The sequence below is a fragment of the Ahaetulla prasina genome, chromosome 2, assembly GCF_028640845.1.
Source record: "Ahaetulla prasina isolate Xishuangbanna chromosome 2, ASM2864084v1, whole genome shotgun sequence".
In the NCBI taxonomy this organism is placed as follows: domain Eukaryota; kingdom Metazoa; phylum Chordata; class Lepidosauria; order Squamata; family Colubridae; genus Ahaetulla; species Ahaetulla prasina.
The window spans coordinates 32,015,533-32,041,174 of NC_080540.1; the positions used below are offsets into that span (position 1 = coordinate 32,015,533).

The following is a 25,642-nucleotide window of genomic DNA, read 5'->3' on the forward strand; positions in this document are numbered from 1 at the left end:
CAGAAGGGATAAAAAAAAAGTATCCTGTAAATTATATTATGTGAGAGATCTCCAGTTTTCTGTTAATTGGGACCCATCTACCACATCATTGACACAAGCTCTGTACAGGTAAGTCTCTGACTTACAACCATTAAGCGACCATTCAAAGTTATCATGGTGGTGAATTTTTCTTTTTTTTTACAACCAGTCCTTATACTTACGACTGTCACAGAATTCCCCACAAGTCACGTGATCAAAATTTGGGTGCTTGTATTTACAATGGTTGCAGTGTCCTGGGGGTGTGTCATATGATCCCCATTCATGACCTTCCCAGCTGGCTTCTACCAAGCAGAATCAACGAGAGGAGCCAGATTTCCTTAACAATCGCCCAATTCACTTACCAGCTACAGTGATTCGCTTAAAAACCATGGCAAAAGAGGTCATAAAATTGTGCCTTGCTTAACAATGGAAATTCTGCTCCCTGCTGTGGTCATGTGTCAAGGACCAGCTTGTACATTTCCCCCAAATATTTCCAATCATTTTATGGGTGCATGGGACCAAGAATGATATTGGCCATCTTAGGCTTTCTGTTGAACTTCCATTTTGTTTTGTGATAGACCGTTCTTGGCTGCTTCCACCCAGTGATGTCGCTCTTCTTTCTGAATGGTCAGGGCAAAGCCTTGTTAGTAACTATCTGCTGGAAACCATATCAATGATCTTAATTTTATTGAGATACCAGCTGACAGGGTCAAGGCCAGAGCTTGGCTGTCTTACGGCCTCTACTGATGTCTATTATGTATTCCATTTGATAGGTCCAGTCGGACAGTACTAATTGGAGCACTGCCTCCAGCCAGAGGCAGCCAGATAACCCTGCCATGCATCATTGATAGCAGAAAGGATGCCAATGACCCCTCCAAATGTGGAGTCAGCCCATGCACCTGATGAGGAAAAGAAAGGAACTAGGTCTCAGACGTCAATAGGTGAACTCTATTAGCATTAGTGATCATGTCTGAGCTTGAACTGGTCCTAAAACACTATTGTTGGGGGTAGAATTTGGTAGTTCAGGTTAGATGAAAAAGGACCAGGCACACTAAGAAGGATACATTGGGCCTTTTATCTAAGGGACCAAGTACATGGGCTCCTTTCCTTTCTGTACCAATACATTTGTAAGGAAAAGAAAGGAAAGGAAAAAGAAGCCATTTTGTCCTGGCTCTTAATTGAGGGGGAAAATATCACGGCAGCTTTGTCTTCTTATTTTTATAAGAAAGGAGACAAAGGTATGCATGGAGAAGAACGTTGGCTGGAACAAGGAGAAGGAAAGTAGGCCTTGGACATTCTGGGGATGACCAAAGTTTATTCTTTATTTTATTTATTTATTTATTTATTTGTCACAACAGTATATATTATAGTGACCAGACGTTCCGCTTTTGGTGGGACAGTCCCGCTTTTTAATAATTTGTCCCGTGTCCCGCTGCAATTCCAAAAAGTCCTGATTTTTTTTTTGTTTCACTCCCATTCGGAAAATGGGAGGCGGCAACGCAAGAGGAGGAGGCAGAGAAGGGAGAGTGGCGGAGAAGGGGGCGCGAGGGAGGAGAGACGCCACTTGACTTCACCCGAGAGGAAGAGAAGAGCGGAGAGGAGAGCCGAGGAGAGCCGAGCCTGCCTGGAAGAGCAGAGAAGCAGCAGCCGCTCCTCCTCCTTCAGGCAGATGGCAAGACTCAGCGCACATGCGCAGCCCCCCCGCCCCCCGTCAATGGTGTCCCGCTTTGCCATGGCTGAAATCTGGTCACCTTAGTATATATAAGCATAAGCATGAAATAACTATACAGTTATTTGTAACAGCATTGTACAGGGTAGTATGGATGGGTTCAGTTGTACATTTGTTTGTTATCCAGTTAATAAGAGGTAGATATTCTCAAGGGCTTTGTCCTAAAATTATAACCACAGAAAACTAGCATTCTGATAAAAAGGTAAAAAAAGAAAAGAAATAATACTGAAAGAAATGTACTCACTTATACTTGATTCGATGTGGGACCCTGCAGAAGCCATCAGAAAAGACAAAACAGAATAGTTTTAATCAGATTAGAATTGGCTTTCTTACTCGTTATCTTATAAATGGATTTGAGAGCCTCCGGAATAAGAGGGACCAAAACCTTTTGGTCTCATTCATTTAAAAGTTGACCACTAAAAAATATGCTAAGGATTACAGTATAGTTCCCTGTCCCCATAAAAAAATCTCTGAGGTAACCCTCCCTCATGCTTTGTAAGCAAAGAAAAGCTTTGCCTCACAAAATCTTAGGACTAATTTTTTTTGTTAAAAGTAAGAGATAAGGGAAATAGATATTGCATGCTTCCATGATTCATCAAAATAGATTCAATAAGGCTGGAAGATAGCAATTTCCTCTCAAACTTTAGTGGCCTAAAATAATTCATTTTACTATCTATGTTTAAATAAGATGTTATCACTAGATCTCCTACAAAAGATTATTTATAAATTTAAATAATTTATCTCTTTAATTTCTCACTTGTTTCCCATAATTGAGTGAACTGATAAACTGTAATAATTTAATTGCATAACATGGTATGAATACATATGTGAACAGTTTTTATTGTACTTGAAAGATAAGATTTTTTTGCTGTGCTTTCCTTTTTTTCACTTCCTTCTCTTTTATCTATGTTGTTGTTAGTTGCGAAGTCGTGTCCGACCCATCGCGACCCCATGGACAACATTCCTCCAGGCCTTCCTGTCCTCTACCATCCTCTGGAGTCCATTTAAACTCATGCCTACTGCTTCAGTGACTCCATCCAGGCACCTCGTTCTCTGTCGTCCCCTTCTTCTTTTGCCCTCAATCTTTCCCAGCATTAGGCTCTTCTCCAGTGAGTCATTCTTTCTCATTAGGTGGCCAAAGTATTTCAGTTTCAACTTCAGGATCTGGTCTTCTAAAGAGCAGTCAGGGTTTATCTCCTCTAGAACTGACTTGTTTGTTCGCCTTGCAGTCCAAGGGACTCGCAGGAGTCTTCTCCAGCACCAGAGTTCAAAGGCCTCAATTCTTTGGCACTCAGCCTTTCTTATGGTCCATCCTTCACAGCCATACATTGCAACTGGGAAAACCATAGCTTTGACTATACGCACTTTGGTTGGCAGGGTGATGTCTCTGCTTTTTAGTACACTGTCTAGATTTGCCATAGCTTTCCTCTCCAGGAGCAAGCGTCTTTTAATTTCTTGGCTGCAGTCCCCATCTGCGGTTATCTTGGAGCCCAGGAAAATAAAATCTGTCACTACCTCCATTTCTTCACCATCTATCTGCCTGGAATTGAAAGGGACGGATGCCATGATTTTAGTTTTCTTAATGTTGAGTTTCAAGCCAACTTTTGCACTCTCCTCCTTCACCCGCATCAAGAGACTCTTTAGTTCCTCTTCACTTTCTGCCATTAGAGTGGTATCATCTGCATATCTGAGGTTGTTGATATTTCTTTCGGCAATCTTAATTCCAATTTTTGATTCATCTAGCCCCGCCTTTCTCATGATGTGTTCTGCATATAGGTTAAATAGGCAGGGTGATAGTATACAGCCTTGCCAGACTCCTTTTCCAATTTTGAACCAATCAGTGGTTCTGTGTCCAGTTCTCACTGTGGCTTCTTGACCCGCATACAGGTTTCTCAAGAGACAAATAAGATGGTCTGGTACTCCCATCTCTTTAAGAACTTGCCACAATTTGTTGTGATCCACACAATCAAAGGCTTTAGCATAGTCCTTTTATCTATACAATAAAACATATGAAAGAGATACTATGAAATTTGACTGGTCTGAGGCTGGTTATTTTAGGATGTGTTGATGAAATTCAGCAGAACAGCTGAATGCAATGGTGCCATTTCCTACCACTTGAAGATTACAGAGAATTGAGGAGAAGTGGTGGAATTAATTGGTCTCCAGAAGACTCTCATTTCTACTCTAAAGCTCACAAAATTTGCCTCAACACTTGCAATGATATCACACACTCACAGCCCTCTTCAGTCTTCCAGACATTCAGGAGGCTGAATTATGACCCTTGAACTACAAAAGTTACCCAAGTCTCATCTACTACAAAACCCAGTTTGATTTTGGAGACCAACAATAGAATTATGCAGGATTTCAGCCTTCTAATTTCATGTCTGAAAGCAGGGAAGAAGACATAAGTGTAATGATAAGCTCTCAAAATCCTCTCTGTGCTTTATCTTCCTAGGTTGAGTAAAAATAAATAAATCCTGAAAGGCTCTTCTATTTGTGCTTTTTGGATCTTAAGTAGAGCCAACATGTACTAGAGAAAGTTATTAAAGGAAGCTTCTCATTATTAAAGGAAAATTCTACTGATATTATTTTTTTTATTTTGTCACACAGTATATATAAGCATAAGCATGTAATAACTATACAATATATAAGCATATATATAAGTATGAGTATGTAATAACTATATTAATTGGATATAGCGAAAGGAAACAATAGGACAGGAACGGTAGGCATGCTTGTGCTCTTATGCATGCCTCTTAGAAATGGGGTGAGGTCAATAGTAGACAGTTTTTGGTTGAAGCTTTGGGGATTTTGGGAAGAGACCACAGAGTCAGGTAGTGAGTTCCAAGCATTAACAACTCTGTTACAGAAGTCATATTTTCTGCAATCAAGATTGGAGCGGTTAACATTAAGCTTAAATCTATTGTGTGCTCGTGTACTGTTGTGATTGAAGCTGAAGTAGTCTTCGACAGGAAGGACATTGTAATAGATGATTTTATGAGTTAAACTCAGATCATGTCGAAGGCGGCGTAGTTCTAAATTTTCTAATCCCAGGATTTCAAGTCTGGTGGCATAAGGTATTTCGTTGTATTCAGAGGAATACAACATTCACAAGTGGAATCTCCATTAGATGTTTCTCGTTGACTTCCAAGGGTGTAAGTGGATGGAGATTAGGAAGTGGAGAATTGCATGTAAAAAGAGCTTATATCATAACTTTTAGCCCTGAGATGATATGAGCATACAGAGCATTTATTAACTCACATTTCTACCTGTCCACAATCCACAGACTCTTGGGGGGTAACATTAGCAAATATTTGCCAAATTCAGATGGAAATTCAGATGATTTATTTGTTAAACATTTTCTCTACTGGTTCCCATTAAAAGTAAATATCAAAGCAGTTTAATCAGTACAAAACAATATAAAGCAGGAAAACAGGAAGGAACAAGAATATTATGAATCTGAAACATTATCTCTGTACTACACTCTAGCAGAAGCCAGAAACAGCATCTGGTCCTAAGGTTCACACACATACCCAAATCAAGACAAATAATCAAGACAAATAAAGAGGGAGACAAGCTATTTTCCAAAGCACCTGAGGGCAAGGCAAGAAGCAATGGGTGGAAACTAATCAAGGAGAGAAGCAATTTAGAACTAAGGAGAAATTTCCTGACAGAACAATTGATCAATGGAACAAGTTGCCTCCAGAAGTTGTAATTGCTCCAACACTGGAAGTTTTTAAGAAGATGTTGGAAAACTATTTGTCTGAAGTGGTGTAGGGTTTCCTGCTTAAACAGGGGTTTGGACTAGAAGACCTCCAAGGTCCCTTCCAATTCTGTTATTCTAAAATTCTAAATTTCAGGGATAAATGTTCCAGTAAATGAGACTGTTCTCATGTTGACCCTTATTTCCAACCACCCCTCTACCCAATCTTCCTCTGTTCTTGTGGAAGCTATTACTATAGTTTTCTTCTGCAGAAGGTAGTGTTTTTTCTATTAGAGTAGAGAGAAAAGATAACCCTTCCTAATTTTTCTTAGAGGAATGTTCAACCCCAGTCACATCTTAAATATGAAAGAAAGACTTGATCTTTTCCTGTTCTTGCCCTATAGGAACATGAGCCTGGGGAAATTGTAGGAGAAGACCTGCTTTACCTTATAGTGACCAAAAATCAGGAGACCTTTTCTGACCAACACATTTTATCAAAAGCCACACATTTTTGTGAGCTACAGCTCACTTCCTCTAAAGAAGTTAAATCAGATAAAGGGACTATCAGGACGCTCCTGAGGCTGGTGGAAAATTCTTCTTTCCCACCTGTGCCTTTTCATGGCCTTTTGGAGTTCTAGCGAGAAGAAGAAGTAAGGAGTGCGTCATCTGGAGTACATTAATTTTATGATATTGCAGTCTGCTAATCTGAGGGCATGATTGTCAAGAGTTGTTCACTGATTCAGTCCTGATGTTAATGAACCGATTAAACAGGGAAGGGGCAGCTGTATATTAATCAACCCAGAGAGCAACCTTAGTTGTTACACCTGTCCCTCAGAGTAATTAATGCTTTGTTTAGGCATCAAATAAAGTAGATATATGTCATAATAGTCTCCTAGAGATTATCCAGAAAATGTTCCTGTTGATAGAATCAAAGGTATTAATTTTCTGCGGGAAATCAGATGCCGTACAAAGTCCCATTTCCCCCCCCCCCCGTTTGTTAAAAAAGAATTGGTGGAGAAAAAAGAAGTTGGGCCTGTCAGGGAAACATTTTGGGAAATGATATTTAGCTATGGAACAGAGACTTTCCCCGATTATCACAGAGAAAGGATCATCATTAGAAGAAAATATTTATAGCTTAGGATTGAAGTGTGAGGTTTTTGGTGCTCTCTGAGCTTGGTTGTTTTATTGCAGTTGTTTCACTACCCACTTAGATAATAGAGCTAACCTTTTTCTCTTCGTGTGCCAAAAGCGTGTGTGCAACAGTGTGTGTGCGTGCTGGCACCCATAATACAATGCGGTCCCCCTCATATGTATGCATGACCCCCCCCACCCCTGCACATGTGCACATGCTCCCGCTCCCTGTGCATGCACACAAGGGGGATTCAAATAACTTGCATCACGGCAGGGGGTGTTTTCACCCTTCCTAGGCTCCGGAAGCTTTCCCCAAGTCTCCAGGAGGGTGAAAACAGCTGCTCCAAAGGCCTTCTGGAGGCTGGAAATGGGCCCATTTCTGGACTTCCAGTATTTTCGGTAGGCCTGTTTTTTGCCCTCCCCAGGCTCTGGAGGCTTTCCTTGAGCCTCTGGGAGGGTGAAAACGGCCTCCCACAGGCTCCAGAGGCCAGAAACGGGCCTTTTTCCAGACTTTTGGTAGGCCTGTTTTTTGCCCTCCGCAAGCTCCGGAGGCTTTCTTCAAGGCTCTGAGAGGATGAAAACAGTCTCACCCAAGCTCTGGAGGTCCTCCAGAAGCTGGAAATGAACCCGTTTCTGCACTTCTGGAATGTGCGCACCGCACCCCTCTGTGTTCCACCTGCCCCCCATGCAAGCGCATGTCCCCACCCACCCCAGCACATGTGCATGCGACCCCAGCACATGCGTGCACATCTCCCACATGAGCCCCGCCCCCTGAGCATTCTGAAAATCAGATGTCCAGCGGGAGGTGTGTGCATGCATGCAAAGTGGAACTAAGCTGGGTGACAGCTTGCGTACCAACAGACCGGGCTCTGTGTGCCAGCTGTGGCATGCATGCCATAGATTCACTGTTGGATTCGGGCAATAACGAGGCAGGAGACCAGGATAGTGACAACAGCTCTTTACTATATGGTGAACCCAGCGGCCAGTGCTGGGAAAAACCTCTCTTTATATACAGTTTAGCCGGGGGCTTCAACCAATCAGCAACGTGCTTTTTCCCGCTCAGTTTTCCCTCCACAACTCTTAAAGATACATTACACTCCTTCCCTCCCAGAAAACACTTTACCAATATCTACATAAAATTAACATCTTATTTTTCAACGTAATCACGCAAGTAGACTGGGCGTCTCCTGACTCTTTCGGACCTGCGCAATTCATTCTCTGGGAGTGAGTCGAGCTGACCGGAGGGACTGTTTGTTCCTCTCAGCTCCTCCTCTAGGCCCTCCGGCCCTGGATTATTTGCAGAGTCGTCCCTGCTGTTTTCAGGAGGAACCAGTTGGCGTCGCTGGACCTCCTGGAACCCAGATAAGTCTCGCGTTTGCCCCGGGTTTGAGTTAGTGGTGTATTCAAACATTGGATAGTCAGGGCCTGTTTCATCGGATTCTGTTTTACCGGTTATGCGTTTCCTTATTTGGTCTATGTGGCACTTCCATACCCGGCCATCCTCTATCTCTACTAGATATGATTTTGGTCCTGTTATCTCTAGGATTTTTCCTGCTAACCAGGTCGGGCCCTCGCTGTAGTTGTGTGCCCACACTAGGTCGCCTACTGCCATTCCTCTTGTTTTACCGTGTGCCCCTTTGTAACCGTCTGGTGTGTAGTTTGGATTTAAACGGTCTAGTGGGCACCTGAGCTTCCGACCCATTAATAACTCTGCCGGGCTTCTGCCAGTTGTGACACAGGGGGTTCTGTGTTGGACGGCCAGGAAGGTATCGATTTTTGTTTGCCAGTCGCCTGGCCTGATTCTGGACAATGCTTCTTTTGCGCTCCGAACGGAACGTTCTGCAAGGCCATTCATCGCAGGGTGGAAAGGCGCCAAGAGGACATGCCGGATGCCCTCTTCTGCCAAGTACCCCTCAAACTTGGTTGCCGTGAATTGCGGGCCGTTGTCGGAGACTAACGTGTCGGGCAACCCGTGGGTTACAAATAGGTGCCGTAGGACTGAAATCACGGCATCGGCTGTCATGGATCTCATGAGAATGATTTCCAGCCATTTGGAGTAGGCATCGACTACTACCAGAAAGGTTTGGCCGTGGAAGGGGCCGGCAAAATCGATATGGATCCTAGACCAGGGGCCCTGGGGTCTCTCCCATTCCCGAATAGGGGCCGTTGGGGGTAGTGGTCTGGACTCCTGGCAGGCCTGGCATTTCCCTACCCTTTCAGCAATTTCCGAGTCCATTAAGGGCCACCACACATAGCTTCTCGCTAGACCCTTCATTCTCACGATCCCTGGGTGGCCTTCGTGAAGGAGATCCAATACCTTTTCCCTCAATTTCTCCGGGATCACCACTCGATCCCCCCATAGCAGGCACCCCCCTTGAGCTGAGAGTTCCCCACGTTTTTTTACAAACTCTTTAAAACGCTCGCCCGGCGCAGTAGGCCAACCTCTTTGTACCCAACCAATTACAGTTCTTATCGTAATGTCCCTGTACGACGCCCGAGCCACCTCTTTGGATGTGACTGGGCCAGAGTCCAAAGAGTCAATTAGCAGAACTGGTATCCCCGGGGTGGGGTCTTCGATAGTCTCTGGTAACGGGCATCTGCTCAGGGCGTCTGCATGCCCTAATTCCTTCCCTGGCCGGTGTAGTAATTTGTAAGAATACGCTGCCAGGAAGATAGTCCATCGGGTCAGTCTGGGCGAAAGTGCCACGGGCGTTGGGCGGTCGCCTGCCAACAGACCTAGCAAAGGTCTATGGTCCGTGATGATTTCAAAATCACGACCAAATACATATTCATGGAATTTCTTTACTCCGGAGACTATAGCCAAGGCTTCCTTATCAAGCTGGCTATAATTCCTTTCAGTTGATGACATGGTTCGGGAGTAATATGCAATAGGGGCTTCTGTGCCATTTGGTAACCTGTGGCTGAGTACAGCCCCCACCCCATAGGGAGATGCATCGCAGCTTAACACTAATGGCAGCATGCCATTGTATTGGATAAGGAGGCTATCACTCGATAGGAGATTCTTTACCCCTTCGAATGCCCTAGCTTCCGCCTTTCCCCAAGACCATGCAGCCGTCTTTGCTAGTAATTTATGCAGCGGCTCGGCTACTGTTGCCTTATTCCTTAAGAATACCGCATAGAAGTTGACCAGACCTAAGAATGCCTGTAACTCCGTTTTGTTCTTTGGAACCGGGGCCTTCCTGATGGCCCGTACCTTGCTCTCAGTGGGGTGAATCCCTTCCCTGTCTATCCAGTAGCCCAGGAATTCCACAGACTCAACCCCGATCTGGCATTTGTTCAGTTTAACTGTGAGACCGGCAGACCGGAAAATGCCCAAAACTTTTCGCAGCCTTACTCCTAATTCCTCTAGATTCTCAGCGGATACCAGTACATCATCAAAGTATGGTACCACCCCTGGTAGGCCCTGCAATAGCCGCTCCATTAGGTTCTGGAATAACCCTGGAGCCACACTAACCCCAAACTGTAACCGGGTGCACTTAAAAGCCCCTCTGTGAGTCACAATTGTCTGCGCTTCGGCTGTGCTGCTATCTACGGGCAGCTGTTGATAGGCTTGGGCCAAGTCTAGCTTGGCAAAAACTTGCCCTTGCCCCATTGAGTGCAGTAAGTGCTGTACCACCGGACGGGTAAGCACTCTTTGCAATGCTTTGTTAAGCGTTGCCTTATAGTCAGCGCAAATCCGGACCGACCCGTCCGGTTTGACTGGGGTGACTATAGGGGTCTCCCACTTAGCATGGTCAATTGGCACTAGAATTCCCTGGTTTACTAGCTTGTCCAGTTCCCGGTCGATCCTGGGCTTTAGGGCGAACGGGACCCTCCTAGCCTTTAGACGGATAGGGGCAACTTGGGGGTCTAAGTTAAAAGAGATAGGGGTCCCCGTGTACTTGCCCAGGCAGTCTCTGAAAACGTCCCCAAATTCTTTCACGAGTGCGTCTTTGAGGTTGACTTCGTTTCTGAAGATTCCAGTCACTCCCATGCCCAATGCTCGGAACCAGTCCAGTCCCAACAAGCTTGGCAGGGTCCCATCGACTATGGTGATGGGCAGAGTTTTCTTGTATTGTCCATACTCGACGTGGACGGACGTTACCCCTCGAACAGGGATGCGATTCCCTTGGTAGTCTTGTACCTTTAATTTCTGTGTTTTCAGCTTGCGCTTTGCGATGGCGGGTAAGGCTTTCACGAGAGTGTCCCAGGACATGATCGTGATCGCTGAGCCTGTGTCCACCTCCAATCGGCACGGCACCCCCTCAATCTTTGGCTTCGTAAAGATTTTTTTTTCTAGGCTTGTTGCTGCGTGACCCACTCTCACGACAGTCTGATTCAACTTCGCGCCTTTTTTGAATTGACCAATCGCGGGCTGCTTCGCCGTTCCCGCGCTCTGGTTGGTCAGTTTGAATTTTTGGCGGGAAGGTTGGGGTGCTCGACAGACCTGTGCTAGGTGCCCCTTCCTTTCGCACCGCCGACAAGTGGCATCCTTAAACCTGCATTGTTGTCGTTGGTGTTGCCCTCCGCAACTCGCGCAGTCACCCCGGTTTTCTTTCTCCGGCCTTCCGGTGTGGAAGACTCCTTCCTCCTCCTCACCGTCCGATTCGGCCTGGACCTCTTCATTGTGGACCGGGGTTGATTTCGCACCAGCCGTTGGTGCGACCTGCTTTTGTAGGGTTTCCGCCGCTTGGGTAGACATCTCGTGAGCCCTGGCTTCGTCCAAGGCGTTTGCCAGCGTTAGGTTGCTTTTAGACAGCAGCCGCCTCCGCAAACGGATGTCCCTGACCCCGCGGATGAGTTGCTCCAGCAATGCCTCATCCAAGTCTCGGTACTCGCAATGTTTTGAGGCTTTCCTCAGGGCGGCCATGTATGCGCTGATGGACTCGCCCTCTTGCTGTCTGCGCTCCCCGAATTCGAACCGTTGCACGTACTTGGACGGCGTTGGTGCATAATGGGTTTTCAATAGAGTCTGCAGAGTTTGCCACGGTACCGACTGTACCGGCGTTGGCTCCGCCAGGGATTCTGTGGTGTCAAAAACTTCTGGACCGCAGTGGCTCAGGAAATACGCTCGTTTCCTGTTGTCTGAAACTCCTTGAAGTTCGTTCGCCTCGAGGAAACACTCGAAACGAGCCATGTATGACCCCCATTTTTCCTTAGCTGGGTCGAATGGCGCTGGCGGTGTGTAGCCGGACATCGCTGCTTTCCGCCCCTTGTTTGCTGGGTTCGCGTCTTCCTGGTGAGTTCAGCTCTTTTCCTGGCGCTCTTAGCCTCGAGATCCCACCTTCGTCGCCAGTGTTGGATTCGGGCAATAACGAGGCAGGAGACCAGGATAGTGACAACAGCTCTTTACTATATGGTGAACCCAGCGGCCAGTGCTGGGAAAAACCTATCTTTATATACAGTTTAGCCGGGGGCTTCAACCAATCAGCAACGTGCTTTTTCCCGCTCAGTTTTCCCTCCACAACTCTTAAAGATACATTACATTCACCATCACGGTAACAGAGCAAACCTCTCTCCCTTCCAGCACTTATAATGTTATCTAGATGGGTAATAAAGAAATGCAAGAAAACAACCAAGCTCAGAGAACACCAAAGACCTAACAAAAAGGATTACCTCTGTAAATTAAGATCTTGTTTCATAGCAGAGAGAGGGAAGCAGGTGTCCTTTTTAGAAGCCACAAGTTCTTCAGAACAAAAGTCTCCAACCTTGGCAACGTTAAGATCTGTGGACTACAACTTCCAGAATTCCCTAGCCAGCATGGCTGAATGGAGCAGAGATGAAAGAAGTATAATTCATTATAACTTACTCAGCCACGTCTTCACATTGATTGAATGCATGCTTGTGTTCTTCAAATAGGTGCTGGCAAAAAGCCAGGTTGCAGCTAAGGTAAACAGCACCACCACAATCCTCAGTACACCTAGGCCAGAAGGAAGACAAAGTCAGGTACAAGAGAAATTGAGAAAGCTGGGTGTGTTGCTAAACTCATAAAAACTTATCCTTGCTTTTCAGCCTAAATGTCAACATTATCACCTCTCCAGTTAGTCAAATAAAGCGTGACTTTTTAGAACTGGCATGCAATGGATGAATCAGTCTTTTTCAGCTAAGAAATATCAGAAACCCTCCTAAGTATTGTCTATTTTCACTGGCAGCAAGAATCCAAGAACTCAGGTAGCCCTGGTGAGCCCTGGTGGTGCAGTGGTTAAAATGCAGTACTGCAGGCTACTTCTGCTGACTCCCGGCTGCCTGCAATCTTACCAGACTCAAGGTTGACTCAGCTTTCCATCATTCCGAGGTGGGTAAAACGAGGACCCAGATTGTTGGGGGCAATATACTGACACTGTAAAGCGCTTAGAAAGGGCTGTAAAGCACTGTAAAGTGTTATATAAGTCTATTGCTATTGCTATAGAAGGGTGTGTCTCCTTTTATGTGCCAAGATTCATACATTCTACCAAGTTGCATTGTATGGATTTTGTGAATTGTAAATCATGGCTTATGGCTTGACACATGATGTGTAAAACCAGCCACCAAGTCGTTATGCAGCTATTCATGAATCAGCCAATAAATAAGCATAAGATGGAAAATGAATGATCCTGTAAATAATGGAGGTCAGAATGGAGAAAATTTGTGAGACAAAGCTAAGTGAGGGCAAACCGAGGTGCTGAATTCAGTCCTTTATATTTTCAAATAACAAAATTATATTTTGTGAGGAAAAACTTTCCTCAAAAAACCCTGGAAAATTAACAATGATGAACTACCTGTTTTTGGAAGGACTTATCATAACCAACTTGTATAAAGACAGAGATAGTGAGAAGGAGGAGGAGAAGCGGCCACCGTTTTCTGAAAGTGGAAATATACCTCATAAAACTTTAATCTAGGGACGATATTAAGGTCCCCAAGAATCAAGCCCTTAAGTTCATTCTCAGCTTGTTCAGCTTGAACAAGCTGAAGCAAACCCATAAAGAGAGAAGCAAAGACAGATAAAATGATTTTAGGCTGTAGCAAAGTTTTGTTATAGAGCCTGAACCTTGCAATCTTTCCACAGAACAAATTTTGTATCAACCTAGATTTGAATTCTCCAGGTCATTTACTTAAGGAGACAATCCATGTATTTGATTATTCCAGCTGTGAGCATTCTTGCAAATTCCCATGCTAGGTGATACCAACTTTGGGAGTTGCATATTTTATATTTCTGTTTTAATTACTCTTGCATGCCAGAAGGAATGCCATGGATGTTGCAGCTTAGAAGTCAAACAAATAATCAGATGTCTGTTGGAAAGAAGGGCATGAAATGCCATTTTCTATTCATTTGCCAGCCAGGGGATTTAAAATACGAATCTGCCCATCCAGGCAGGCAGGCAGGATACCAGCTTAGATACAGAGAATAGAGAGGACAAAGTACAGTTCCTTTGGGTCAATAATTCACTCTCCACTTGTAATGTTATGGGGAAATGACCATTGGAGATGGGGAAATGTTACAGCCAGTCAGATAAGAGACAGCTTAGCCTGCAGTAGGAATGTGGTTGTGGCAAGTGGCACAGACTGTTTCTAACTTCTTGGGCTGTTAAGGCAACAGGGGAGGAGAAAACTACTTTCAGATTTGTGGGATTCTGTTAATGTAGCCTTATAATAAAGTAGACTCTGGTCATATTTTCTGTCTAGACCCCCACACAAGACTGACACAACTCCATCTAATTAATATGTTGGTAGAGAAAAACGGGAGGAAAATTAAGCCAACCCTACAACCGTAACTCAAATCCTCTGCCTGCTTTTTCCTTCCCAAGATCTTTTATCTGACCCTGAAAGAGAAAGAACTTTGAAGTTGGACAATATCCTAGATCTTTACAAAATTGCTAGACTAGTTAGTTCCCACACTCTGGGTGGGGACTCAAAACTGTCCATGTGTAGTCAGTGCCTCAAATGAATGGGCAGCCACTAAAAGGAGCATTCAAAAAGCAGTGTGCTGCTGGACAGATAGTTCCTCTGGTGGCTTGTTTAAAGAAGGATTTATATCTACCCATTGTGGAGACATGAACTGTCCTCCTTTAAGCCACAAAACAATCTTTTGTCCATAGGAGCATCTATTCTTGTGCAACCAGTGAGAAATAGACATTACAATATCTTTAGATGGCCCAGATGTTAGTCTGGGGTTTCCTTGAGTACAGAATATAGGAGTCAGGGATGGGAGTGTGACTCCACAGGGATGCATGAAACAAACAGCTTTGTATGACCAGTCCAATGTTAGGCTGATGGAAATCCCTTTCATGATATTTATTTTCAAAAGGGAAAAAAACCTGTATTGTAACTGTAGGCATGCCTATGTGCAAGTTAATTCCCCCCCTCCCTATTCCTGCTTTGTGTTTTGTTAATGATGTTAGATTTTCTTTACACATCTGTTAGTTGTCATGCTGGCAAAACATTTTTCTGATAGAATCAGGAATATCTGCTTTATCTAAGGAGCTGACATTTGGGACATTATAGGCTAACTCCTAAAATATCTGCTAAAATACCCCAGAAAGTGGAAGGTGAATGGTAATGATTAGCTGTGAGACTCAAAAACAAAACTTTTGAATTTTTTTTCTTTCCTTCATGTCATGTCAATTCATTCATTCATTCATTCATTCATTCATTCATTCATTCATTCATTCATTCATTCATTCATCGTATTTCGATCCTGCCCATCTCGCCTGTTGCTTACCTGTTGCTCGCATATTTTTATTCCAGTATAATGAAAGATATACAGAAGCTTATCAGAAAGGACACCAGCTAACCTGTTGAAGCAAAAAGACCAAAGAACTTACTTGGAAGAATATTAATCGCTGTAGAATTAAGCAATATGTAGTAAGATGTGGAGAGAGTTGTTTTGATGTGTGAACGATTTAAACATGTTCATAATTCCTCAGCATGAATGACATGGACATTTACTAATGATTGATAAACAACAGAAATTATTTTAATTTAATACACTGATTCCTCAACCTTCTTCAATCTACAGTATGTATTACTTTCTACGAAGCTATAATGAAGATTGGTTTAAGGACCGTTGGTGAATTTCATGCCTGATTAAGGATTCCATGCTAACCACTCTAATACACACATTGATTTGAATATTACAAAACTTGTGATGAATGGAATTTGCGGAGGCGATAGTTAAAAAAAATTCAAGATGGCAGCCACAACCATGTAAACAAAGCACTTTAAAGTATATTGCCTATGTATATTTAATGTATATTGCCTAAAGTATATTTAAAGTATATTGCCTATGCAATGCCTATAAGAAGGGCTTTGATTGTAAATGTGTAGCCTGACAGACACACTGGGGATGTCCTGGTTTTCATTGAACCATCGTAGACAACAAAATATTTTATGCTGATTTTATACAGATTAAAAGAAAAAAACCTCACTATGCTGCTTAAGAGCAGCCAGGCATTGTTTATTGTTTCTAGTTCTTCGTAAGTTTTATTGTACTTGCTGCGTCCAGGCTACACTCCGGTCTGACCCTGATGCAGAAGCTGCTGAGCCCTGATTGGCTCAGCCGAAGCCAGCACAAATATATAAGGAGCTGTCAAATGTGCTGACAGCTGCTGCTCCTGTTAGCCAAGCAGCCTCGCTAGCCAGAGTTGGGTTTCAGCAGGTTCTGACCAGTTCTGGAGAACCGGTAGTGGAAATTTTGAGTAGTTCGGAGAACCGGTAGTAAAAATTCTGACTGGCCCCACCCCCCATCTATTCTCTGCCTCCCAAATCCCAGCTGATCGGGAGGAAATGGGGATTTTGCAACCTTCCCCTGGATTGGGGAGGGAATGGAGATTTTATAGTATCTTTCCCCTGGATTGGGGAGGGAATGGAGATTTTACAGTATTTTCCTCTGCCACGCCCACCAAACCGTGCCACGCCCACCAAGCCATACCCACAGAACCGGTAGTAAAAAAATTTGAAACCCACCACTGTTGCTAGCCGCCAAAACTAGCGATCGTGTTAAGTGTTACTGTTTAACAATAAATCCTTTTTAGCCTTGTTAAAACATCTTGCCTCACTCTGTAAGTCCCTGCCATGCACATAACTGTATTTTCCTGGCAGTTTCCTGATTTTTTTTATCTCCTAGCAAAACACCTCTGCTTTAATTGCCATTAAAATGAATGAATAAACAAAATGTAGAAAGGCGATATTGAAGCTTTTTTCTTTTCCAATTCTCTTTTTCTTTTCCCCAACTTTTCCTTTACTATGGACCCCCTTTAAATATCCTTTCTGACCACAGATCACCGTGGATTATGGCAGTGGTGAAATGCAAATTTTTTTGCTACCGTTTCTTGTACGGCATGGTTTGGTGGGCGTGGCTTGGTGGTGGGTCATGTGGCTGGGTGGGTGTGGCCATTTTTTTTTATTTTTTAAAGCATTTTTTACTACCTATTTCCCCGAACCGTCGGTAAAAAACTGCTTTAAAAAAAGTAAAACAAAAAGGTTCTGAGGATCACAACTGTGTCGCAGGATCGTTGGAACCTTTTTTTTTACTTTTTAAAAGCATTTTTTTACTACCGGTTCAGGCAAATTGGTATTTTTCTTTCTATTCCCCAGAGAATTGATTGTAACTGTTTCACAACACAAGAGTTGTTTACTGGAGATCCGGTTCACTTTGACGCCTTTAGATCAAAAGTTTAAAGAAACAAAATAATTGAGTTAAGTGCGTAATCAAAGAACTGCATACAAAGATAAACACAGCTGTGTAATCCACAAGTGGAAATCTATTCCTTGTCTAAACAAGGATGCTGAAATATAAGGAACAAATAAAGGAACAAACTATAAGGAACAAATCAAGACTACGGTGTTTAATACAGTATATTAAATTATTATATTACAGTATAATAATATGCTTTAAGATAGGGACTGTTGCAATGAAGATTGGGAGACAGCTGCTTGGTACAGGCAATTTTTCAATAAATGCATTTAATTTTGCATTTAAAAATTCATATGCAGCTCACAGCTCTGTGAATTTTGCAATGCCATTTATTAACCCTCCCATCCGGAGAACATTTATTAGGAAAATACCTGCTCAGAAATACACATTATGATTAAAATAATTAATAAAAACGTACTGTAGCACAGAAAATGACTTACATCATCCAGGTCACTTTCTTATGATTTGTATACCCCTTTTAGTTATTAAGACAATGTACTTTTGTATGCACAGTGCAATTTATTTATTGGATGTTTCATGTATTTTAAAATCCACTTTCATTTTTAAATCCACTTTCAAATCAGTCTCAATAAATGAAACAAATAAGAGAGATTCCTCTTCCATAACATCTTTTAAACAGAATCTATCTACAGTATATAGGCAGACACTTTTTAAATTAAAGTCTGAGTCCGTTGTTCAAAATATCCATCAGTGTGTCCAATATTAAAATATTTTGCTTTATTCTGTGTTTGTAAGTTGAATTTAAGCATTCTTCTTTAATTGTAAGAAGAATTTCATTTCTTCTAGTTTTCACTAGTGCCCAAGTCTCAAAGACTCATCCTAACTTGTTTTTTAAAGAGTATTTGAAACAAAACCATTTTTCCCACAGGAAGATGTCTTATAATTAATTCCAAAATCTTATTTCAAATTTGTTTAGATCCTTTGTCCTTTTGCAACTTCCTAAAATCAAAGCAGTAATCATTCTTTTGCTGTTTATTTCTCCCTGTCCATGTTTTAAAGTCCTGAAACTTGTATTTAAAACTTCTTTCACTAAGGATTGAAAGAAACTCAGCTGATGCTATCAAACTTGTCAGTCAAAGATAGCTGAAAGGTAGCTATCAAGTAATATTTTTAAGAGATTAGAAAAAGAAGTATGCAAATTTAGCATCCTTTTAAAGGCATCAGTTTGAGCAAGATGCCTATCCCCTTATCTCCTCGAGCAATAAACCCACCAGAGACCACTGTTCTGTGGTCTCCTCATGAGGAACAAGTGTCTGGAGCGCTTATGGGTGATCTCAAGCCCTCTCCTTTTCACAAGAGGAATGACAAAGAGCCAGTCTAGTTGCTGGCTCTTCATTCCACTCCAGTTGTCAGATTCTGGCGCTTCGGTCTCCCATTTCTTCCCTGGAAGTCAGAACTGAAAGTTAAACTAGATTGATCTGCTCTAGTAGAAATAAATCTATGGTCAAAACAGGGCAATGTAAGCCCATGGCTGTAGGCCCAAGAGATGGGTCCAATTTTTGCATCCTTTTTTCCACAGTGTAAGAGCCGTGGTGATGCAATAGTTAGAATGCAGTATTTCAGGCCAACTCTGCTCACTGCCAGCAGTTCGATCCTGACTGACTCAGCCTTCCATCCTTCCAAGGTTGGTAAAATGAGGACCCAGATTGTTCGTGGCAATAGGCTGACTCTGTAAACCACTTAGAAAGGGCTGCAAAAACACTATGAAGTGGTATATACCGGTAAATCTAAGTGCTCTTGCTGACCGCTTATCAAGAAAGTTTACCATTGCTGGATACCCAATTCTTAGTTCCCCTGTCAACTGAAGTAAGGCTACTGGTTGCGAGAGAGTAGTGATGGTCCATTTTTGGAATACAGTCTTCAGAGAGGCATGAGTGGCATGTGTTTTAATTTTAATTTGGGGAACCATTTGGAAAACAATTTCTCCTCTCTCAGGCATCTCTATAGCTTTATAGGGAATTATATTTTAAGTTATTACTCTGCATTGTGACAGTGGATTCCATGTTTTCTACCATTTAGAAAAAATATTATTTTATTATTTTATTGTTATTTTTCTTTTTATTCTTTTTATTTCTTTTATAAGGTGTTTTTATGGCCTTGTAAGCCTTCTTGAGTCGCCATGTGCAAATAGGTGGCAATATAAAATTTCTAAATAAATAAATACATTTATTAATTGCACTGCATTCCTTTGTACATTGAAGTTTTTCTTTTTGAATTTTTTTTTGAAATTCTTAATGCTTTAAGTCACTTTACAATCTGCCCAGGGGAACTTTGATCATTAGATAATTAAAAATACAAGAAAGAATAATGAATAGTAATGACTGTGCTGTTCAAGGCTAAGCCCTCTGAATTTTACATTAATATAAATATAATGCCCAAATGCAGACATTCTCACAAACAGACATCGCTAATGGCAAAATGGGAAAACATGACCGCCCTTCACCACAACCCTGAAATGCAAACCAAGCTAAAAATTGGATAAATTTTACTGCTAAAAGTAAAGTAAAAGTAAAAAGGACATTTTACTGCTAAATGTGAGGAAAACCTGGTGGACTAAGTGTGGGGATAAGCGAAAACGACCATTCTAGGACATGAAAGTTTCAGAGAATTCAGAGAATGTTCCAATTCTCCTCTGGACCTTCAGATGTGGCCATTTCAAGGATAGAATAGAATAACAGAGTTGGAAGGGACCTTGGAGGTCTTCTAGTCCAACCCCCTGCTTAGGCAGGAAACCCTACACCACTTCAGACAAATGGTTATCCAACATCTTCTTAAAAACTTCCAGTGTAGGAGCATTCACAACTTCTGCAGGCAAGTTGTTCGACTTTATTAACTGTTCTGTCAGGAAATTTCCCCTTAGTTCTAAGTTTCTTCTCTCCTTGATTAGTTTCCACCCATTGCTTCTTGTCCTGCCCTCAGGTGCTTTGGAGAATAGTTTGACTCCCTCTTCTTTGTGGCAGCCCCTGAGATATTGTAATATTTGTAATATTTTCTATTACAAATTTTAATGGGGTCTTAGTTTTATATATTTTAAAGTTTTTTAGGCCAATTATAAAATAAGTTTTTTAATTTGTATTTTAAATTGTATATTGTATTGTTTGTTTTTTACTTTTGGCTGTACACCGCCCTGAGTCCTTCGGGAGAAGGGCGGTATAAAAATCGAATTAAATAAATAAATAAATATTGGAACATTGCTATCATGTCTCCCCAGTCCTTCTTTTCATAGTAATCAAAAAGTTTTACAAAATCTTCTATAGCCTGTGATGCCCCAGACAACTGCTGGTTTCAGGGCCAGAATATTCATGTCCAGAATATTATAATTGGTTTCCATTTCAAAGGACAGGCTTTAAAAATGCTGCTGGACCATGACAAGGAATGGCAGGATCTCAAAGGTCATCCCTTTCACACTATGATAACTGTTATACATCCTAGTCAAAATAAGTGTTAATTCTTGAGCAATGATGAAATATGGGTGTTCTAATGCCAACATAACAGGATATCACTGCATGAAATAATTAAGGCAGATGTGATGACCCACTACAGGTGGTTCTCAACTTACGACCACAATTGAGCCCCAAATTTATGTTTCTAAGTGAGAAATTTGTTAAGTGAGTTTTACGACCTTTCTTGCCACAATTGTAAAATGAATCATTGCAGTTGTTAAATTAGTAACATGATTGTTTAAGTGAATCGGGTTTCCTCACTGACTTTGTTTATCAGAAGGGTGCACGTGGCCCCGGGACACTGCAACCGTCATAAAGTGAGTTTGAGTCAGTTGTCAAGCAGCTGACTGTAAATCATGTGACCATAGGGATGCTGCAATGGTCATAAGAGTGAAAAATGGTTACTGTATCAGTCACTTTTTTCAATGCCGTTATAACTTTGGACGGTCACTAAATGAACTGTTGTAAATAGAGGACTATCTGTATATCTAAAATTCCCAACCATTGTAACCAGGGCAAATACTGGGATTTATAATTGAAACACCTTGGCAGGGTGCCATACTGGAAAGGTTATTCTACCATGACTAATTGTCTAAAGTTGTAGTGAAAATTACAATATCTATAACTGGATTTCAAGTAGAAGCAGGGGTGGGATTCTACCAGTTCAGGCAAACTGGTAGCTCCGATGATCAGCTGGGGGATGAACCAGTTCAGTCGGATGATCAGGTGGGCCTGCCTGCCAGCCCCTGCACTTTACTGACCTATATCTTCTCAGCTGATTTGTGCAGCAGAGTGGATTGCCGCACCTCAGCTGTGTTACTCCCCAGCAGTAATGTGGAAAGTAAGCTTTTGTGAAACTGTGTACATGCACAAAGCACACGATCACTGAACTGGTTGTTATACTGGCAGGATCCCACCACTTGGTAGAGGCCCCTAAACCTTGAAATATATGCCATTTGGGCAAATCTGACAACATAATTTTTTGTTCACTTCAGCTTGCAGATCAAAACAGATTTCCCGAATTCACTGCCAGTACAAAGTTAGCTTGTCATTTAGTCATATCCCTTTGCATTCAAGTTGCTGGATGATTTTAGTTGAAAACGCTTTTAAAGGAGAGAAGTTAGGCTGCTTCTAGCAGAATAAGACCGAAATTATAAACCGGATCAGGGGTCTCCAACCTTGGCAACTTTAAGACTTGTGGACTTCAACTCCCAGAATTCCTCAGCCAGCTTTGCTTTGCTGGCTGAGGTATTCTGGGAGTTGAAGTCCACAAGTCTTAAAGTTGCCAAGGTTGGAGACCCCTGAACTGGATGAGGGCCACACTGAATAAAGAAGTTTTTTGGACTTTCAAAGTTGCCTATGATTGGTCGACTTACAACAATTCATTTTTTTTTTTTTTGCATTTATATCCCGTCCTTCTCAGAAGACTCAGGGCGGCTTACACTATGCCAAGCAATAGTCTTCATCCATTTGTATATTATATACAAAGTCAACTTTTATTGCCCCCAACAATCTGGGTCCTCATTTTACCTACCTTATAAAGGATGGAAGGCTGAGTCAACCTTGGGCCTGGTGGGACTAGAACCTGCAGTAATTGCAAGCAGCTGCTGTTAATAACAGACTGTCTTACCAGCCTGAGCCACCAGAGGCCCTTGGTGAACATTTAGTGAACATTCAAAGTTATGATGCTGAAAAAAGTGACTTACGACCATTTTTCACACTTACAACCGTTGCAGCCTCCCCTTGGACACGTGATAAAAATTCGGATGCTTGGCAACTGGTTCATATTAATGACGGTTCCAGTGTCCCGGGGTCATGTGATCCCCTTTTGCGACCTTCTGACCAGCAGAGTCAATGGGGAAACCAGATTCACTTAACAGCTGTGGCAAGAAAGGTCCTAATCTTGTAACCCGGGGGGGGGGGGAAATTCACTTAACACATGTCTCACTTAGCACCAGAAATTATGGGCTGAATTGTGGTCGTAAATCAAGGACAACTTGTATTACTATCCTACACAATCCTGTCTGTGACAGAATTTTTTCTATTTGGAACTTTGTTTTCTCAGGATTAATCCACCCGGGTTACAAGATGAGCAGGAAGGAAAGATAGTATACAACAACCTGGAGTCAAATTTGGATGAAGATACCTCCGTATTCCCCTGTTCTGTGCCTGACACCCCCTTTTCTTCTCTTTCTGATCTCCATTTCTCTCTAAGGCATGCTACAGTGAAGGGTTAGATTAATATGCCACGTGTTTGGAAATGATTTATAGCCTGGATATTTGGTGATACCAGCCTAAGGGCTGAATATAGAATGAAAGCCCCAGAGAGCAAATCCTGTTCTGTCTAAATTCAACCAAAGAATACAGTTATGAAGAAACAAAGGCCGTGAATGATGTGCGTCAACTTCACAGGAACCTTAAATCAGTGATTAAGTTAGGAAAATTGAAAGGGGAGGAGGGAGGAAGAGAGAAATTTTTATACTTTTTAAAAATGATCTCCTTTTTTGTAGAAAGTTAGCACCCATCCCTCTCCTAGAAGAATGAAATGTTTTGAGAAATATTAAAAAGGCAGATTTCCCTGGATGAGAAATGGAAAAACATGCTCTTGGAAAGCAGCCCCCACCTTTCTTAATAGCCCTCAGCAGACGTCAGCACTTAAGAGATAAAGAGATAGCTAGCTCTATTCATAAGCAAATACCCTTACCCAAGAGCCAACAAAGGTAGGATTAGTCCTCAGCCACAATAGGAATTGCCCAAAGCCCTTTCATTGTGTCATCTCAGTTGCACCACCCCTAGCAGTTCAAACTTCAACCAAACCTAGCTCAGACAAACTCCTAGGACCATGATGGAGAATCTACGGCACGTGTGCCAGTAATGGCACGTAGAACCATCTCTCTGAGCTGTTGCCTGTTGCTCTTTTGGGTTCCGGCGCGTCTGTTAGTTAGTCTCCACGCTCGCGCGAGCGCCAGAAACTGGAAGAGCAGCCACCCGATGCGCATGTGCGTTCCGGGAACTTAATCTTCTGATTTATGGTCTTTTGGCATGCACACTGGCCAGCTAGTCTTCACCTTCGCATGCATGCCAGAAACCAGAAGACCAGGTGGCCAGTGCGCATGCATGCCCCGGAAATCGGAAGATCATCTTCCCGGCGCGCACACTCTCCTGTTTTGGCAGTCGATGCTGAAAAGGTTCGCCAACACTGTCCTAGGATTTGTACATGGCCCCATGGGAGTCTGAGAACAGCCAATAGAGTACATGTTCTTGCACAGGAACAGGAAGCTCAAGTGCAAAGGCCAAGAGAAGGTATAACTACCTCCTACTGTCCATCTTTCCAATCAGCCTCCATGTTTCCAGTGTCTTTCTCCCAGCTTGGAACTGAACCGGATGGATATTTCTTCCAACTCTATAAGTGTTGCTCTGTTTTTTTTGTGGCGGCACGGATGGGTGCATAGCACTCATGAATGCTGTCATGCACACAATTCAGTTAAAACCAAATTTGCTTAGTTCTTATCACAAGAGGTATTGGAGCAATGCAAACAGACACTTGCATAGTCTTTTCATTAGTATTCTGCCCTATTAAAACGGTGCGCCCTCTTTGCTTTGGATTCTTTTCTTTTCTGTTTTCTTTTTTTTTTTTTAGAACTATCTTTATACTTTTTGACTGGCAGACATAAGCGATTTGCAAGAATTAAAGATCCCGAATCAAGGCACTTCTACTTGTGCTATTCAGGTGTCAAATCTATTCAGCTGCACCTGAGTTTGCATTCTAACAGCAACTTGATAGAAAACGACAGGTTAATACATTTATAGCATCTATCTATCTATCTATCTATCTATCTATCTATCTATCTATCTATCTATCTATCTATCTATCTATCTATCTATCTACTCACCTGTGGCAGTTCAAGCTGTAGGCAGAATAACACCGATTGGTTGAAAAGCTGAGAGCACTGTAGCATTTCTCAAACCTCCTTCAGTTCACCATTCAGATATGGGAAAGCTTTTATTCTGCAAATAAAGTACCATTCAGCATAGCAGTTATCCACTGATGCACCTGTATAGGTGTGCCACTGTCTTCTGAATAAAGCTGAAACTCACCAGGACCAATGCACCAGCATCTACAAATATTTATCCAGCTTTCTACTGTTCTTCTGTTCTTCTTCCTGCTTAGTAACTTTTAGTTCAGTTGTTCTACCAGGATGGGTGTTTCACAAGCATCTTTCACTTCCTGGAGATTGTTGCTGAATGGGGCACGATACTCGAGAACCAGAATGTAACAAGTAAAAGGCGGGGCACTTTTTATGACTACGCTATAAATTAAATCTGGCAAGCCCAGCCTCACTGAACATATGTCACGGCAAACAATTTCCTCAACCCAGGTATTGTGCAGCTCTCTTAGGAAATGTCAAACAAACTACAATATATTAGTCAGAACAAGGAAATATTTCAGGTGTTGATGAGAAAGTCCAATGAATGAGAATATTGGTGTGACTAAAAAGAAGCAATTATCTAATGATTTGTTCGCTTGGTCTCTCTATAAATAAAGGAGAATATTTTTTAAAAAATATTTTTTTATTTTATTTTTAGATTTACATCAACATCAATGCATGAACAGTGTGACATCTGGGTATCATTCATTTTGATACAGTTAACAATAATGTCATTAATATTTGTTATATTAGTCAAGCTTTTGTAATCTTGGTGTTGATACACGTTTGTATTAAGATATAATCCTTCATTATTTAATTGTTCAGTGTTTCCGTGTGCCATTCTAATGCCAATCACAATATTAGTTGAGCATATATAGTAATATCATCTTCCAACCTCTAATATTTTCATCTGGTTATTGCTTTTATTTTATTATATAAAAATGTGTATACTGATACTTCCCCTATTTCTTATTTCTAACTCTATTCTAACTTTTA

At 42.1% G+C, this 25,642-nt stretch overlaps 1 protein-coding gene across 1 annotated transcript in view; it reads right to left on the reverse strand.

Moving 5' to 3' along the window:
* FAM3D (FAM3 metabolism regulating signaling molecule D) overlaps positions 1-24,942 on the reverse strand; it is a 48,890-nt gene extending 23,948 nt beyond the window's left edge. The window contains exons 1-5 of the mRNA XM_058167403.1: positions 24,816-24,942; positions 24,611-24,725; positions 15,280-15,352; positions 12,391-12,501; positions 1,992-2,015 (exon numbers count right to left, since the gene is read on the reverse strand). Coding sequence (XP_058023386.1) covers positions 1,992-2,015; positions 12,391-12,501; positions 15,280-15,292 — 148 coding nt within the window. The 5' untranslated portion in view covers positions 15,293-15,352; positions 24,611-24,725; positions 24,816-24,942. The remainder of the gene's footprint in view (positions 1-1,991; positions 2,016-12,390; positions 12,502-15,279; positions 15,353-24,610; positions 24,726-24,815) is intronic.
* Positions 24,943-25,642: the final 700 nt, after the last annotated feature.